Source organism: Sorex fumeus, unplaced genomic scaffold, assembly GCF_029834395.1.
Source record: "Sorex fumeus unplaced genomic scaffold, SorFum_2.1 ptg000039l, whole genome shotgun sequence".
NCBI classification, from domain to species: Eukaryota; Metazoa; Chordata; class Mammalia; order Eulipotyphla; family Soricidae; genus Sorex; species Sorex fumeus.
In genome coordinates, this window is record NW_026606096.1 from 31037889 (window position 1) to 31055784 (window position 17896).

The 17896-nt window shown below is 50.7% G+C and overlaps 1 protein-coding gene across 1 annotated transcript in view; it reads left to right on the forward strand.

Annotated features, from left to right (window-relative positions):
• Window positions 1-1359: 1359 nt before the first annotated feature.
• Window positions 1360-17896, forward strand: part of NR3C2 (nuclear receptor subfamily 3 group C member 2) — a 329385-nt gene continuing 312848 nt past the window's right edge. Inside the window, exons 1-2 of the mRNA XM_056118997.1 lie at window positions 1360-1502; window positions 9152-10928. Of these exons, the coding sequence (XP_055974972.1) occupies window positions 9154-10928 (1775 nt within the window). The 5' untranslated portion in view covers window positions 1360-1502; window positions 9152-9153. The remainder of the gene's footprint in view (window positions 1503-9151; window positions 10929-17896) is intronic.

A 17896-nucleotide genomic window follows, 5' to 3' on the forward strand; every position in this document is an offset into this window, starting at 1 on the left:
CCGGGGACTGGAGGTGACTGTCACATACATGGGAGCTCCTGACCACGCGCGAACACGCCAATATATCGCGGGTGGGGTGGGGAGCACTGTGGGGTGGGGGGGGGGGAACGTGGGACTTGAGGGGACGCGGCAGTGCCCGAGGGCGGCCAGCGGCTCCGCTGGGCAGCGGGAGCTGGAGGCAGCCCGGATCCCGGGTCCCAACTCCGCCGGCGGCCCCCTCCCGCGACCCCCCGCCCCTTTCACTTTCGCGTTTGCGTAGGTGTCTGCCCGCGAGGGCGCGGGGGCGCGCGGCGCGGCGCGAGGGCGCGCGGCGCAGCGCGGGAGGGGGCCTGAAGCTCGGCCCCGTCCCGGGCTCGCTGAGCGCCGGGGGACCCTCGCGCCCCGCCAGTCTCCCCACGCTCCCGACCCCCCCCCCCACAACCGACACCCCGCGTCCTTCCCGGGCGCCGCTGCCTTCTTCCCCCCACGGTGGGGGTGGGGCAGAGGCGCTCCCGATGCCCGGGGCCGGCGGGACGCGGGGGGCCAGGGCAGCCTCCAGGGGTGGGCGGCCAGCGAGCAGGAAAAGAAACTTTTCCCTCCCGCCCCTTGAGCGCGCTTCCCGGGCCCGCGCCTCCCCCCAGCCCGCGGGAGGTCGGGGAGCGGGGTGGGGGGGAGGCGCCTGCACCTGAGGCCGGTGGGAGGGGGGAGGGCACGGGGGTCACGGCCGGACCCGGAGGGGGCGCGGGGGGAGTTGCACGGGGGACATGCTCGGGGCTTGGGTTTCTCCTCGGCTTCTGAGCGGCTGCTGCTGGCCAGGGTGGGAGCGCGGTGCCACCCGCCGGTGGCTGGACGCTGGGCCGCCTCCTCCCGCCGGTGAGGGTGTGACCCGGGGAGGGGGCCGAGGCGCCACGGGCTCCCCCTGCGGCCGCCCCCTCAACACGCGCGCGCGCACACACGCGCGCACACACACATATACACACACACGCGCGCACACACACACACACACACACACACACACACAATCACACAGGCTCAGCCGCGCGAGCTGTCACCGGCCACCCCAGGCCGGGGAGGGGGCGCAGAGAGGCGCGCTGCGGGGTGGCGGGCGCGGGATTCGCCCCTAGGACTTGGCGGCTCCCTGCAGGACCACCGGCGTCCAGCCCCCGCCTCCGGGTCCCCCGGGAGACTCCAGCCCCGGGGTGGGGGGGCGGAGAGGGGCCCGCCCGAGGCCCGGTCGGCTCTGCTGGGGGCAGGCGGTTGCCCGCGGCCCCCTCTGCGCGCTTTGGCGCGGTCGCCTCGCCTCCTGCTGCGGGGTGTCCACACTCCAGCTCTCCCGCGCTACCCACCGTCAGGGAGGGCGCCAGCCCGGCTTGTCATCCTCTCCATCCTCGCCGCCGATCGGCTGCGAGCGGACTTGCCGGGGACGGCGGCGGCGGCGGCGGCGGCAGCGGCGGGAGTCTCGGCTGCGCCCCTCTACTGCCCCCCGCCCTGCGCCCCGGCCGCCCCACCATGTCCTAGAAAAGGTGAGTGCAGCGACTGTCACTTGGCGCTCACGCGGGAGGGCGGGGGCCGGGGGAGCGCCGGGGAGGCCCCGGGGATGGCAGGGGCTGCGCACCGGCTCGGGGTGGCGGCGCGAGGTGGGATGGAGGGTGCTCCCCTCCCCGCCCCCGGCCGCGTCCGGGTCCGGGGTGCCGGGGCGCGGGGTGAGTCGCCGAGGGCGGCTGCCCCGGCTCGGTGCTAACCTAGATTGTGGCCAGAAGCAAAGATCCAGGGCAGGAGCGGCCCTCCGCCCAGGAGGTGAAAACTTAGTAAAAGAGACACGTCCATTCCTTTAATAACTGAACAGTTGGGCAGCGCCTGGCGCAGCCGCCGCCGCCTCGTGCGCCCCGGCGCCAGGTCCCCGGCTGCTTTGGCTCCGGCCCCGCCGCCCGGCTTGGGGGCGATCGATGCCCGCCTGCCCGTGGGGGCCCGGAGAGTGCGCGTGACCCCGGGCCCCGCGGGAAAGTTGGGACACTTGGCGGGGACTCCCGGCTGCAGGGGCGCCAAGGGGCCGCTCCGCGCCGGGGACTGCTGGGGACACCGGGAGTCCGGGGTCGGGACCAGCTGACGAGGCGCCAGCGCTGTGGTCCCCCGCGGCGGGGTGTGTGCGTGCGTGTGTGCGTGTGTGTGTGTATGTGTGTGTAGTGGGGGGGAGTTCCCAATTGGAGCCAGCGAGAGTTAGACTGTCCCCGGGTCCAGGGTCTGGAATCCCGAAGCTTAATTCATTGTAAGAAGAAGGGCCTTTGGGGGAGGGGGGTGGGGACGGACGGGGTGACCCCGGCCCCTCCGACCATGGCGGGGGGTGCAGGGCAGGGGTGACAGGGGCGGTTGCACAGCTGCCGCCGCCGGGCTGCGGGTCGCCGAGGGCCGGGGGACCAGATTTAGGTGTGTACGTCACTGATGCTGACTCCGGGCCAGCCGGGAGCCTCAGCCGGGAGTCTCCAACGCGGATCCTCAAAGTGCATAGAAAAATCAAAGTTAAGAAGCTCGTCCTTTGGGTTAGTAACTCCAGCGTTTGGGTGGGTGGGTGGAGAGTGGAGGTGGGGGCGTTTGGAGGGAAACCGAAATTTCTTCTTGCAGACGCTCGATCCTTAGACAACTGGCTCCTTCCCCCTTCCCTATAGATTTCTCCCAGTTCTGTGCACCCCTCCCACCCACCGGAGAGGAGTGAATCTCCTCGAATAGCAATGGAACGAGTGGAAAAATCCAATGCTCAAGTTGTAAATACGGCCACAAAATGTAAGGAAGGAGAGCTCGCAGCTCTTGACCCCGACACTTTTTTTTTCCTGTTTGGGTGGGGGTGACAGAGAGGGTGTGTTTAAAGGGCTTCGGCTGCACCGAAATCACCCACTTTCCCTTGCACGTTTAAAACGAGGAAATTCAAATCGAGTGGGAACGCGATCCTGCTCGCTGGCAGCGGACGCGGCGGCTGCTCGGCTGAGAGGTAACTCGGCAGCCCCAAGAAAGGGGCGCGGAGCGTCGCCTCGGGGTTCGGGGGGCTCGCGGGGATCCCACCTTCAGGTCGGCTGAGCACGCAAGACCCGGGGAGGGGCTTGGGGGGCGGCGCCTGGGGCCGGGCAGCCGCTCACCTGGCGCTGCAGGTGGAAAACGTGAGGGGGACACCCCCTTGACTGCACTGGGAAAAGACACTTCCGCGTCACCCCACTTTTCACGTCCTGCGAGACCCTCCCCGGGGCGGGCAGGAGGAGAGCCAGGTGGGCGTGAGTGCGCAAGTTGGGGGCGACCGAGCGCGGACGGCTAGGGGCAGCGGGCGGAGAGGGGTCTGATGTCGACTGTCTTGGCCGCTGCCCGGCACCCCACAGCACCCGCCGCTGCTGCGGCTTTAAGGGAGCTGCCGAGTCCAGGCTGTGTCGCAGCAACTTTGTATCAGTCATGTCGCCCTCCCGGTGATTGACAGCCGGGAGCGTCCAATGAGGAAGCTGCTTGACTTGTGCAGCGTGGAGCCCTGCTTCCCTCCGGGCCAATGGGACGGGCTCCGCGGGGCGGGCTAGCAACCTGAACTTTATGTGGACATGTGACCCGCTTTTAAAAGGGCCAGCCCTCTAGCTGCCCACTCCCCCTCCGGGCTTTCGCCCGCCCTCTCTCCCTCTCTCCCTCCCTTCTTCGCCCTCCCCGGCCCTGCCCCCGCCCCTGCCCCCGCCCCCTCCTCTCCGTCCCCTCCTCTCCGTCCCTCGGTGCCCGGGGTGTCATTGGACGGGGGAGAAGCTGGCCAACTTCAGGCTGCTCGGAGGGAGCCCGGGCAGTCACCTGGGTGCAAGAGCGTTGCCGTCTCGGGCTCTCCTGCTGCAGGGGGAGCTGCGCTCACTGGCCTGGATGTGGTTGGATGTAGGGGGGCTCCGCTGCAGGGTTGTCGTGGCGTAGGCGAGCGCTGCAACAGGTAGACGCCGAGCGACGGACCCCGGCCGAGGCAGGTGTGTAGGGGTGCGCGGCGGGGTGCCGCTCGCCGGGCTCGGCTGGCGGCCGCGGCGCGGGAGCGTGCACTTTGCAGGGAGAAGTAGCTGCGTAATCCGGAGGCATAGGCAGTATGGTTCTGTGTGCTTGTTGTTTTGTTTTGGTTTTCCACTTTTCCCCCCCTTTGGCCGCCAGAGGACTATTTTGGGAAAGTTTGGGCACTTTGGATAAATGCCCTTTAAGGAGCAGCTTTCAAACCGCCTTTGGCAGTGGGAGGTCTACGAGCCTTCCCTTTCCCCAAACGTGAATGTCAGCCCGGTTTCCCGGTGCAGATCCGAAAGGACGTTTGAATAATATTTCATTGCCTCTATCAGTTGCGGAAGCACCCAAATCTCAGCTGGAGGTGTAGCTGATAAGGGCAATTGAAGGAGATGCAGAATCGGCTGGATCCCGTGGGAAGGGGCTTCTGAAAAGGCTGGCATTCCCTTCCCTAATACTGCCGAAACTCTTCCGAGAGGCTCTGCTCTCTGGTGGCATCAGTGGCAGTTTAAAGGGCTGGGGAGAAGGGGAAGAAGCTACCTTTGGTGGCATCCTTGCCTTTCCTGCTCAAGTCCAGTATCTGGCGCTCGCTACGGACTTTTAATGGGTCAGGTTTAAATCATAAGGGCACCACCACGTTTAACGCTTTATTCTAATGTAGGAGCCAGGGGACCGATTTGCTAGTAGACAGGTTTGGGAACCCGCTGATTTGCTTAACATTGCGTTTCAACATTTGTATAGCCCTGCCTGTCTCTCCGAGGTGTTTGTGGTATTTGAAGAGAGTCCTGCTCCATCTGGGAATTTCTCCTGTGAAGTTTGAATTTAGATGTTCGCCTTCATGGCCAGCTCTCCTGCACATGTTTGAGAAGAGAAGTTTTAAAACAGGGAAAGGGGAACTTTTTCCTTTAAGGGAGAAAGAAATAGTTTTGTTTGGGGATTTAGGAAAGATCAGGTGGCTGGTGAATTAGGTGAGTGAATAGAAATCAGGTGTGCTCAGTTCGAACTGGTTCTCCAGCTCTCTTGGGTGACCTTGAGCCGGTTTCTATCATTTACCACCTCTATAAAAGAAGGCGAGTGAAAGAATATTTTCTGTAGTAGGGATGACGGGAAAAGTTGTTCCATGCAGGCAACTTCTGCCTCTCTGCAACCGGTGAAAATCAAGAAATTCTTTAAGTCCAGCTTTCAAGATTCCATAGGATCGTTAAATAACTATAGAAAATGCTATGTTGAAAATGGGACTCTGCTTGGATGGGGAACACTAGAAATGAAAGCGTTGTAGAAAAAATGCCAATTTGCAAGAATTTTACTATTCCTGGGAAAAATATTAATATGGTCTATTAATCTTGATTGGGGGCAGGGGAGGAGGGAACTTCCTTTATGGAAAAGGGCAGTTTGAAACAGGACCATAAAAAGAAATATATATATTAATCATTTTCCTATTCATAAATGATGGTTAAGAGCATGTTTATGACTTCACAACATATTTCTATCGGTAATTCTCCTCTCTTGAAACTTTCTTTTGACTTTTGGAGTTATTTCCGTGAAAATCAAGGAGTCCCATCTTTGTCCCCAAAGTCTCTGTTGCAGTTCTCATTGTTAGGGAGTCTGATTTAATTTTATACCAGTTAGATTGGTGATACCTGCTTCATCTTCAAGGTTAGTAAGGAAAACTTTCTCCAGATACTCTGGAGAGCGAGTTCGACAGGAAGCCCTGAGTTCATCTAGTAAGAGTTTCAGTCTTTGCTACTTACGTTCAGGTTGACTGAAATTCTGCTCAAGGCATGGCCATCATACCGATTCCAAAAATACAAGCCTGGTTTCCTGGACAACATAGGAAATAAATTCCTAACCTGGTTCATTTGTTTATAGAGAAGATGAGTTAAAATAATAGGGAACTCAGCCTAAAATTGTTTCAGTAACTCGTTTTTTTTTTTTTTAATAAATTGGGTCTTTTCAAAATGCTTGCTCTGGAAGCCAGGCAGAAAGATGCCTCCAATTCTCTATTCTGTGGTGTTTGACTGTTGCCAACCTTTGCTCCATTTTCTTGGTTGAAAGGTGCATTCGGTTGGTAGGTGAGGAGAGGATTTTAAAGGGGTAATTTAGACTTAAGAAACCCATTGGCAAATTCAATAATGTGGTGAAATTGCAAGCTGCTTTATGTTATTGGTAAGAGAGTTCAAGGCTAACCAAACAGGACTTGGAAAGTTGCGATCAGCTGCATGATGGTAACTGATAAGTTGCTTCCTGGTGAGGTGCCTTGGAGTGCCCTTGCCTGCCTTCTCCCATACTGAGTCCCTTTTACCCTCTGTCCTGAAATCTGGCTGGCTCCGGCTTGAGGGCCAAAGGATGAGAAGTCTCTCAGAATCCAGGTAGGTGTTCTGTGAAGATAGGGTCCAGGAGCCAAGTTATTTAGAGAACTCAGATTACAAAGGAAACTGGTTTGGTGCTTTGGAACTTCCCTGGAGTTTTAGCATTGCAAATTGACCCTGTGAAAAGGCATAGGGAGTCCAGCCTCTTCCTTTCCAAAAGGCAATTTGGAGGATGGAGTTTTGGAGAGGATCTGGCATGGCTCTACTTCCCAGTGGAGGCAGAGTGAAAAGCCTGTTGGCTGGGAGCTTGAGCTGCAGCCTTGGGAGTGGGAAGCATGGCAGTTATAGAGGCTTTGGTCCAGGGGGACATTTAGACATTTCAAGTTGAGGCTGGTATAGGGCATGTGGGTTTAGGGGAGAGAATGAATGGACTTTAGTAACTTTGGACTTGAAAACATCTCCACCTCAGAGATCCATCCATTCGGGTTTGATATGAAATATATCTGAAATCCCAAAATATTCAGGAAGCTGGAATATTTCAGGATTGATGCACATAATATTTACTGGTGTTTTTCAACTGATGATTATAAATGGGTTGTCCAGCGAAATAGTAAAGGCCTCATTTATTATTATTAGGTCTCATTTTATTATATGTATATTTTTTCAACTCTTGGCTTTCATCCATTTGAAAGCCTTTTCAGCCAGAATGAACAGCCCCGGCACCTCAGAGTTTGGCCCTTGACTTACTTCTAGTTTGTGATTGGTTTGGAATGAGGAATTTTAGAATAATGTTCGTCAAGTAAAAGTAAATATGCTACGCAATTGGTGGGCTTTAGTATTATTTATAAATTGTGGCATCGTGATTAAAATAGCTAATTTTTTAAAAAGGGAAGGTCCCTTCCCTGCTGGCTGAAGGGACCGTGATGGTGGAATTGAAATGGTTCCTGCCCTTGCAGAACATAAGGTCTAGTTTAAAATGCTGTAAAGTTAGAGGTAATTACAACACTTGGCCAATCGAGGCATTCAATTTCTTTATAGAGCCTGGCACTCTCTACTGCCAATTTAGTACAGTTGTGAGACAATTCTCCCACGTTAATACAGTTTCTCTACCAGAAAGTCTCCCTCATCTCTATTTTATAAATGAGGGGAAAAGTTGAGAACATGGAGATCCTTGGGAGTAGCAAGGATGAGAGAGTAAAAGTCGTCATTGCCTTCAGAGCTCTAGGAATGGCATCTTTGCCATGAGGAACCTTTTGTTTGAATCATAGATTATTTACCCAGGATTTGGGAAATATGACCATAAAGACTGTAGGCATTTTCTACCTTGAAATGTACAAATACAATTTTACTGTGAATGAGTGGATTTGGCTTCTCAAGTTTCTCTGGAATGGTGTTCAAGGTGCGTGCGTGTGTGTGTGTGTGTGTGTGTGTGTGTGTGCGCGTGCGCGTGCCCGCCTGCCCTCAAAAGCATTTGGCCATATTTGGAGGTGTACAGGTTATCACAGTTGGGGAAATGGAAAGCAAGAATGCTATTGACGTGCAGTGCATAGGGGCCAAGGATATTACAAATTACCCTGTCTCAAATGGCGGGGTGCCAGGCTGAGATACCTTGGTGTAGACAAGAACCTGGAAGTCAGATTTCATCTTTGTCACTTAGTTGTGTAATCCATGCCTCAGTTTCCTCACTTGGACCATTTAGATACTTTTAGCAGCATTACTGGACTTAGGCTTATAAGTATAAATAAGGCATGGGAAAGGTTTGTAACCATTGCATTGAATTCTTTAAGACACGCATTACCAAATGCAGCCTATTATAATTACTGTCCAAAATGTAAAATGTCTATAAGTCCAGCCTATTGTAATCATTGCCCCTGCACCCCATGTGGGTCAAGAGCCAGTGGATTGGACTGTATATCTGAGGCAATCCTGTGGGCTCCAGAGGATGGGCTTATGCCTCTTCTGTTTATCATTGTAGATTCAGTGACTAGTTGTAGGCCCAGGGTGTAGCACGCACTTGGTAAATATTTGTTGAATGAATGAACACATAAATTGTCAGGATCCATCTCCAGCATCTTCCACTGGCGGCTGAGAATAAAAAGCGCCTGTCTGCCTGGAGTGTTTCGGGTGGGGGTATCTAGCGGCAGGCTGTCGGGGAGAGAGATGAGGATGTTCCCAGGGCCTCCTCCCGAGGTTCTTGCTCCCTGACCATCGGGATCCAACAGACTTGACTCTTCAGTATTCACTGAACCTCATCACTAATCCATTTTTAAAAAGTCTTGTTTTTGAAAGATGGATTTTTTTCCCCCTGATGATAGCTCACTTGATAATATTTATAATGGGAACTTGTAACATTAATTGCGTTTTCTTGTTTTTCACCAAGCCATGTATTAGATATGGAAAGCAGCTGCCTGAAGGCTGGAAAGACTCCAAAGGTCTCTGCAGTCAAACTTGACTATTTCTCATGTCTTTGACCTTGGCCAAGTTACCCACCTGAGGAAACCCTCAGTGTCCTCCTTACCTGCCTCTTCACCCCACCACCACCACCACCACCATCACCCATGTCATTGCTTTGTATATTAAATGAATCAACTTGCGTGAATTATCTTTGGCAGAAGGTAAAGTCTGTTAGATGCAAGATGTTGCTTTTCCTTAACCGCAAAGTAGTCTGCTAGGATTGCTGTCTTAAGAGTCTCCCTTCTTGGGCAGTTGTAGTCAATATCCCATTAGTCAACCCCTACAAAGGACGCAACACTTTTCAGCACAAGTGCTAGCTGGGAAGCAGCAGAATGTGGATTTTTGTCCCTTAGGCCCTGCCGTTTGGAGTACGGTTGCTGTCAATGACTTTAATCTTTTCATCTACATTTGTTTGTTAGCTATGGAGACCAAAGGCTACCACAGTCTCCCCGACGGTCTCAGTCTCGACATGGAGAGACGGTGGGGGCAAGTGGACCGCCCTGCGCTGGGACCCGGCGAGCGGGCCGAGAGGGCCGAGGAGAATAGCTGCATGGAGATTGTCAACGTCAGCTGCGTTTCCGGTGCTATTCCACACGACAGTGCTCAGGGAGGCGGCAAAGACAAACCCGAGCTCCTCCCTTGCATCCAGCAGGACTCCGCTCACCGACCTGGGATCTTAGCCTCGGAGATTAAGACCGAGCTGGAGTCCAAGGAACTTTCGGCCACCGTGGCGGAGTCCATGGGCCTGTACATGGACTCGGTGCGCGAGGCCGACTATGCAGCCTACGACCCCCAGCACCCCCACGACGGCGCGAGCCCCGCCAAGCTCTACCCGAACGTGGAGCAGCTGATGAAGTTCTACAAAGAGAACGGCCACCGGCCGGCCGCCCTGGGTGGGGTCAGCCGGCCCCTGCGGGCCTTCCTGGCCGACTCCGGGGGTGCGGTCAACGGGGGAGCCCTGCGCCCCGTGGTGAAGAGCCCCCTCCTGGGTCACGAGAAGAGCCCGTCGGGGTGCAGCCCTCTGAACCTGACGTCGTCGGGGTGCAGCCCCGCGGGCATCAACTCCGTGTCCTCCACGTCGGCCAGCTTCGGTGGCAGCTTCCCCGCGCACAGCCCCCTCACCCAGGGCACCCCGCTCACCTGCTCCCCGACCGTGGAGAGCCGGGGCTCCCGCTCGCACAGCCCCGCGCACGCCAGCAACGTGGGCTCGCCGCTGTCCAGCCCCCTAAGTAGCATGAAGTCACCCCTGTCCAGCCCGCCGAGCCACTGCAGCGTCAAGTCGCCCGTGTCCAGCCCCAACAACGTCACGCTGCGCTCGTCGGTGTCCAGCCCGGCCAACGTCAATAACTCCAGGTGCTCCGTTTCCAGCCCTAGCCACGCCAATAACAGGTCCACGCTGTCCAGTCCCACGGCCAGCACGGTGGGATCTATCTGCAGCCCCCTCAACAATGCCTTCAGCTACGCGGCCTCGGGCACCCCCGCCGGGCCCGGGGCCGCCCGGGATGTGGTTCCCAGCCCCGACACACACGAGAAAGGTGCTCACGAGGTCCCTTTCCCCAAGACCGAGGAGGTGGACAACGCCGTCTCCAACGGGGTGACCGCGGGCCAGCTTAACATTGTCCAGTGCATTAAAACCGAGCCCGAGGGCGCCTTTGGCAGCTCCTGCCTAGGAGGAAATAGCAAAGTGGCCCCCGATGCCCCGTTCTCGGTCCCCATCAAGCAAGAAGCAACCAACAAGCACTCGTGTTCCGCCACGGCTTTCAAAGGGAACCCCCCGGTCAACCCGTTTCCTTTCATGGATGGCTCGTATTTTTCCTTTATGGATGATAAGGACTATTATTCGCTATCAGGAATTTTAGGACCCCCCGTGCCGGGCTTTGATGGGAACTGCGAGGGCAGCGGGTTCCCCATGGGGATTAAGCAAGAACCCGACGATGGGAGCTACTACCCCGAGGCCAGCATCCCGTCCTCGGCCATCGTGGGCGTGAATTCAGGTGGACAGTCCTTTCACTACCGGATTGGTGCTCAAGGTACAATCTCTCTCTCACGATCCGCTAGAGACCAGTCTTTCCAACACCTGACTTCCTTCCCGCCGGTGAATACTCTCGTGGAGTCCTGGAAACCGCATGGCGACGTGGCCTCCAGGAGAGGTGATGGATATCCGGTCCTAGAATACATTCCAGAAAACGTGTCAAGGTAAGTGGGCTCTTCCTCTTATAGAGATCATAAGTTTATTTTTTTCTTGACAGTTGATCGCATTTAAGTGCTTCCCCTATTTGTAGGTTGTAGCTACTACCTTGGAGGGTGGGGCTGGGTGGAGAAACAATACAGACCTAAAATCTCTTAGAAAATGTGTTGGTTTTTGAAGGCATGTATATATAGATGTTTCCTATTGTAGGTGTTTGGAGAAGGTTTGTTTTCTGCTGCTTCTTACTATATTTACAGCAGCAGACTAGTGCTAGGTTTTTTTCTTTTTCTTTTTTTAAGGAGCTGCATACTAAATGATTCACTAAAATGGCTTTAAGTTAGTTTACTTGTGGTCTGAGTTTTTAGGTTTAGCAATCATTTGTAAAAGAAAATGAAACGAATTCTGGACCTGTTATGCATAAGTCTCATACCCTTTTGGTCCTTTTTTTTAGGTATGTGATTTGTATGTAAAGTGTGGTTTTCAGTACAAATAAATCGTTTCCTTCATTGCTCTCATCTCAAAGTATTCCTGTGAACTAACTTGCCATGTTACTCACATAGGAAGTAAACTCTGTTAGTGTTGGGTTTGAAAAGGTACGTTTCTGACTCTTTGAAATCTGTGAGAAATCTTACTTTGTTTACTGTAAATTATCTCTTGGTTTTGTATGTTGTGCATGGCATGCTGCATATATTTAGAAAAAACCAGGGACGGTTTTATATGCCTAGAAAGGGTGGTTCTAGATTATAGAGTGAATACTTATATTGGACTTTGCTTCAGTCCAGTTTTTATTACATGTTTGTGATAAATGGTCATTTTATTGAACATATAAAAAATAGATTCCCTATAGGCAGTTCATTTCTTGGGCATCTAGAGATATGAAGTTATTTTCTTCTAAAACATTTTTTTTTCTGGGGAATACGAGCATCCCTTTAGTAGGGTTCAGGTTTTACATCTATGCCTGGATCTTATTCCTTGCAGTCTTTCCTGAACTAGAAGCAAACACTTGGATTCACGAGTTCTCTTCTCTCCTTCATTCATACCTCTCTTGTATGGCCTGTTTATGTAAGCAGACCTTCCTTAAAGGGAACTTTCCTTATAGTTCTCAGTAGATGGAATTAGTTAGTTATGTTCTGTATTCTCTCTTAAACGTTCAACTCTTGAGATAGCATGGCCTTTCCTCAGAGCCCAGTTGTGTGTTTTCACAGGTAATGGCTTTGTTTTACATTTAGACAAGGACATTTTGCACACAATGTAAGTATTTTCACAAGTGATGTTAATAGTGAGGGAGGGAGACTCGCCTGGTAGTTACCTACTAGGCTGACTGCTAGCTTCAGTCGGAGCTCTACCCCTGCATTGCACTATGGCCCTGTGTATATCCCTTATGACTCCGGGTTTCTCCGTTCTCTTCTGTGAAAAGGGGATTGGATAGTACCCATCTCAAAGGTAGTTAAGAAAGGGGGTCAGATTATGAGAAGTCCTTGGAATACCATCTGATACCAAATGTGCATTATATACATCTTAGATAATGCTCACTTTAGGTTTTCATAATCTTTAGCTTCCATTACTTTTCATCATGAAATTCGAATCCTTTTAAAGAAACACTATAACCACAGTTACAGGAAGATATAATTCTTATGCTTAAATTCTACTTGGATTTTTTTTTTCTTAATGTGTAGGCACCATACATGAGTAACTACATTTCTATTTATGCTTTTTAAATTTCAAGGCTGTTGCTTTGGATAATGATGTGTCTGGTAGAAATACTAGAGATACAGTAACTAAAGTCAAGAATTTGCTCACATTTATTCTGTATCTGACTCTAACCACCTTAATTGTAATTTTCACATGCAGCTCATGAAACTCCCTGGTGGTCTAGTGATCCAGTCTCCAACATTATTAATATGAATCAGGGACCTTGAACCTCTCCTTGTTGGTGGGCTCTGGATGTGTTGTCTGGTTACTGTTTCTGAGTATTGCAAACTTTTTTGCAAATGTAATCATATAGCAGGGTGGACTCATTTTGTTAACATGCTTTACTGGCATTGTGCCAGTCACATGTCTACTGTTATGTTGCGTGCTTCAAATCACTCTTCAAAAAACTTTAGTGCCCCTTTGGATTGATAATTCCTTACAGTGTATCCCAGAAAATATTATCCAGATATCCAGATATCATTGTTTTGCCCATTCTCAGAATACAGACTCAGGGATCAGAGAATATTTAGATCTTTCTCAGTCTGTTCTCCGTCTTATCCTGTTGAACCTCATCCAAGCTCCATTAGATATATTTTAGGTCCTTAGGGATCAAAGTCCTATCTTGGCATTATTCATATGCTTATATGAATAATTATGAATTATATTCATAATTTATAATGATATCCCAGGTCTGCAGATATTGAAAAAATTACCAAAATAAACATTTCAAATTGGATGGAAAAGGTAAATTGTAATGCTAAAGGATGGAATTAGACTTTTAGTAGTAAGCATTATGTATTATAAGCAGATATAGATTTATGATGTATACTCGGAATCTATATGATGTTGTAAATCGATGATGTCTCCATAATAAAACATTGTAAAGATCCAGGCAATATGAATTGCTTCTTGGTTGAATTACAGACTTTTTTCTAGTGACCTGGTTTGAAGTTCCTGAGATCTTCCAGTGGAGGTCCATGAAGCAAAACATCATGCATTGATAAAAGATTCATTAAAAAAGGAAAGGTGGAAGAATGACTTTAACGTGGCAGTGTAGAAAACATTCAGATTCCGCATAGCAACTGACTTTTAAGAAACAATTTGTTGTCCGTTTTCAGTGTGGTATCAAGGAATCATTTCTGCGGTTATCTGAGAATATGTGAACATGCTCCTTTTTCCAGCAACATATCCATGTGAGGCCAGATTATTTGCATGTACTGAACCAGAACTTCTCACATGTTGAATTTAGCAGAAGATGAAAAGCCAGTTGTCTTCTTTGAAATAAAGACAAACAAGACGTGCAAAAAAAAAAAAAAGGCTAGACACCAAAGGAGTTTAACTGGAGGGAAATATACTTTTTTTCATAGGCACATGATTATGTTAACATACAATAACTATTTGGAAATGATTTCTAATATTTAAATTCCTGTGTGTGGGAGTTTCACACAGAAACTCCCAAGCAGTGCTCAAGGGGCCCATGGAGTCAGTCCCTATGATACTCAGCCCAGTGGTGCAGACCTGAAGTTGTGGCGCTTGGGCTGTCAATGCAGATACTGATTGGTTGATAGATTGCGGGGGTCACCAGAGCCACCCCGCTGGTTCTTATGGTGGGGACCAGGTGGCACTGGGAATTGGGCTCCAGGCTTCCTGGTGCGAAGCATTTGCTGAAGTTCTTTGAGCTACTTCCCTAGCCATTGGTTTGAATTCCTAAAATGACAAGTACTGCAGAGAGAATTTCCACGAACGTAAATTCTTTGGTGTCCTCTGTACATTGAAGAAGCAAAAAAGGCATCCTGAGACTCTGTAGGTGAGGGCAGCAGGTCTGTTCCAGCCTCTCCACTCTCTGGAATCTCCCAGAGGATGAGGAGATGCCTTCCTGTGCCTTGCATCTCTTGAGTGTCACGCTGAGGACGATGAGAGGGATGCTTCTCCTCCAGATTTGCCCTTCAGGCCGATGCATGTGAGAACGGGCTGTGCAGCCTGTTGGTTTCCCTTCCACCCATGGCGCTCGCTGAGAGCAGGGCCAGAGTCTCCAGTCTGTTAATAATTTCCAGCACATGGATTGTCTGGGTGCCAAATTGTAAAGGAAATCACCACCCAGTCGCCTGTCAAACTCTCGGGATGGCCCCAGGCCCTGGGGTGCTCTGTCAGCCTGCACGCAGATGGAACTCTGACCTCACTGAGTCACGGCCTCTCTGCAGCTCCGCTTCTTCACTGGACAGTGAAGACAAGGAGAGGAGCAGGCCACCCCTCGCAAGGCTTGCCTGGGCCACAACTGAGTGGCTTCCTTGGAGTTGTGTGTGTGAGGAGCCACAGGGAATGTTCTTTGTCCTGGGACAGATGCACCCCTCTGGGCTCCAGTGCATTTCAGGGCCAAGTTCCAGGGGACAGAGAAGAGCTGAGATCCTTCTCCATCCCACATACCTTGCCTTTCACAGAAGCTGGTGCTCCCTGTGAGTTGCTTGTTCTTCACATTTACACATTTCCTTCTGCACATGGGCCTTCTCTGTGGACACAACACTGGATGTTTATGGTGATAATCAGCATCCCTGACAGTATCATAACAGTCGACTGAGATTGACTTAGCCTTTTGAATAGAAAATTCATGACTTCACAGAGCATACTCCAGACAGTTCCCAGAGAGGTAATTAGGTATTTATCTTTCTGTAAGAACGTTTGCCCTCACAGGTGAACAACAATTTAGTAAAATAACTTTATTTTTAAACTGTCCCTGGAGTTTTTTGAAACTTGTCTACTTTAGTAAATGTAAAACCTTTGAATTCAAGGAACATATTATTACAGAGTTTGCCCTTGTCTCTTAGTAAATTACGAGAATAAACCATTAACACATTAAAAAAAATCTGTATATATTGCAAGTAATGGAAGACTAGCAGGTTTTTCTTCTTTGGCGGGTGGAGGCTTTAGAGGAGGATAAAACTAGAGAGAAGGAAGGTGAGAGAAAGTGATATTGAGCATTATGACTGCTATAAATAAATCCTGTTATAGAATTACTGAGGTAATTTTGTAAGGAAAATACAGATTTTTTCATAGTTGTCTCCATATCTTTTGACTTTGGAATGGGTAATTTCTCTAAATTGATATAAGTAATATTTAAGAAATGATTTTAGAATACAACTTACCTCTGCTCATGCTTTATCCCCTGACATTTTTCGAAAGAACAATGATTATTTCAGTTGGGGCCAAGCCCTGAGTATATCTTCAGACACACAATTTGCTTATAGCATCATCAGATTCTTAGATGTATGCACCTTTAATCATCAAGAAAATTATTATAGTTAGGATTGAAAAGGGATGCCATAAAAGCGATAAGTTCAGTTAAACTTCAGTGATTCAACTGAAGGCAGTTTCCATACCTGTGACACACTGAAGTTTCCACCAGAGTTTGACCCTGGGTAGATTGGATGATGGATTGGCAGTATTGAAATTTTGGGTATGCCTGGCTTTGTCCGTTCTCGTTATGTTAGAGTAATGATTGATGTTCCACTGACCACCAATAATGTAGGTGGCAAAACTTCTTCCCCTAATTCTTAGAGGCCACAAATTGCTTCTCTAAAATCATACCTTTACCCCAGACTTTTAGCTGTTACTTTAACTTCAGACTTACTCATTTCCCAGTTAAAAAAAAAAAAGATTTTTTTTCAGCTCTACTGCTAATTTTTTCCCCTTCATTTCCTAAACTCGAATCGAGAAGAAAAGTATTGCCTTCTTGGCATTGAAACACAGCCATGCAATGGTATATTATATATGTGTGAATCCTAAAATTTATTAGTGCAAATCCAGGAACTGATTAATAAGTACGGTTCCATAGCAAGTAATGTGTATACCCCACATTCTAAAACTCCCAGTTTGAAACTTGTCAAACATATGTTTCATTTCAGTTTTAAGGGTTGGATTTTGTTCTTTTATGTAGTAATGTTAACACCTCTAAGCCTGTGTGACTTAATTGATGTTCGGGAAACGGCTGGACTTACGCTCAGTGGTGGTGTGGTCGAGGCCAAAATTATTATGGAGAAAAGAAATAGAAATTGTTGGTATTTGGTACCAGAAATGGGAAAGCCTAGTGTAAGGAAGGAAAGAGGATGGACAAATGGACAGAACAAGTGGGCTGAGTGCTGACATTCATCGCCTAGGGTGTGTGTGGTGGGGGGAGGTGAGAGGGGTAGCTCAGAAGACAGGAGCACATGTAAAGGCTCGAAGTCCATCCAAGTTTGACCTGACTTCGTCCCCAGCATGGTACACCAAGTGGCCTCTAGAATGCTGTTGGGTATGTATAGCCCAATGGCCCACAATACCTCTAGTCTGGGCGACTTGGAACCCTCAGACCAACACTATCTGGCATCGTTGGGACCCCAAACACTTCTGGGGAGGGACCCCTCCATCCCTCCCCACCCGGCATCGTTGGGAGGGACCCCAAACACTTCCAGAGTGGGACCCTTCCATCCCTCCCTCCATCGTCAATATCCCACCAGGAGAGTATGTGAGCAAGCTGACCATCTTGTTCCTAATTGCCTTCTCACCAGTATTTAACTTGACGCTTTGCGTGAGGAGTCACGGAGGCAGACAGAGGGGACAGAGTGCTGTAGAAAACAGAATGCGGCACAGAGGACGGTGGGTCTTCCGGCAGGAGACGCTTATCCAGACCAGACTTGGAAACACGGGGAAATGGGGAGGTGGGCGGAGCAGGTCTCTAGCTGGGGGAGACAGAGAACTGTGACGGAGTGTGTGTGGAGCGGGGGCTGGTTGGAATGTTGGGAGTTAGGGTAGGGGTTTGGGTAGAAGGCCCAGAAGCAGCCAGTTGGAGCTTGGAGGAAGGAGCACTGGAAAGTCACCCTAGAAAATCCGGCAGATACTGAAGGGTCCTTGAAATGGGAGGTGGCAAGGGGCCTGAGCAGAGGGTACTTCAGAAAATGCCTAAATCAGGCTGCACTTGTGGGGTGGGGGTGGGGGGAGGGACTTGAGCGTCTGGCCGCAGTGCAGGAGTATGGGAACTGACTCTCTGGAGGTCAGGGTGAAATGTGGGGAAAACGGGACAAATGTGCAGGCTAACAGAAGAAGCCTTTGTCGGAGCTGCTGTGGATCTAAAAAAGAGCATTTTGAAAGAATCACCAACGCACACAGCAGTTGCCGGCGCAGTGGAAGAACTCTAAGTAAGGACATTTTCCCTCTCATTGTGGAGGGGGAGGCACACCCGGTGGCGCTCCGGGGCTGCTCCTAGCTCTGTGCTCCAAAGTCATTCCTGGCAGGGCTTGGAGTGCCGGGGGTT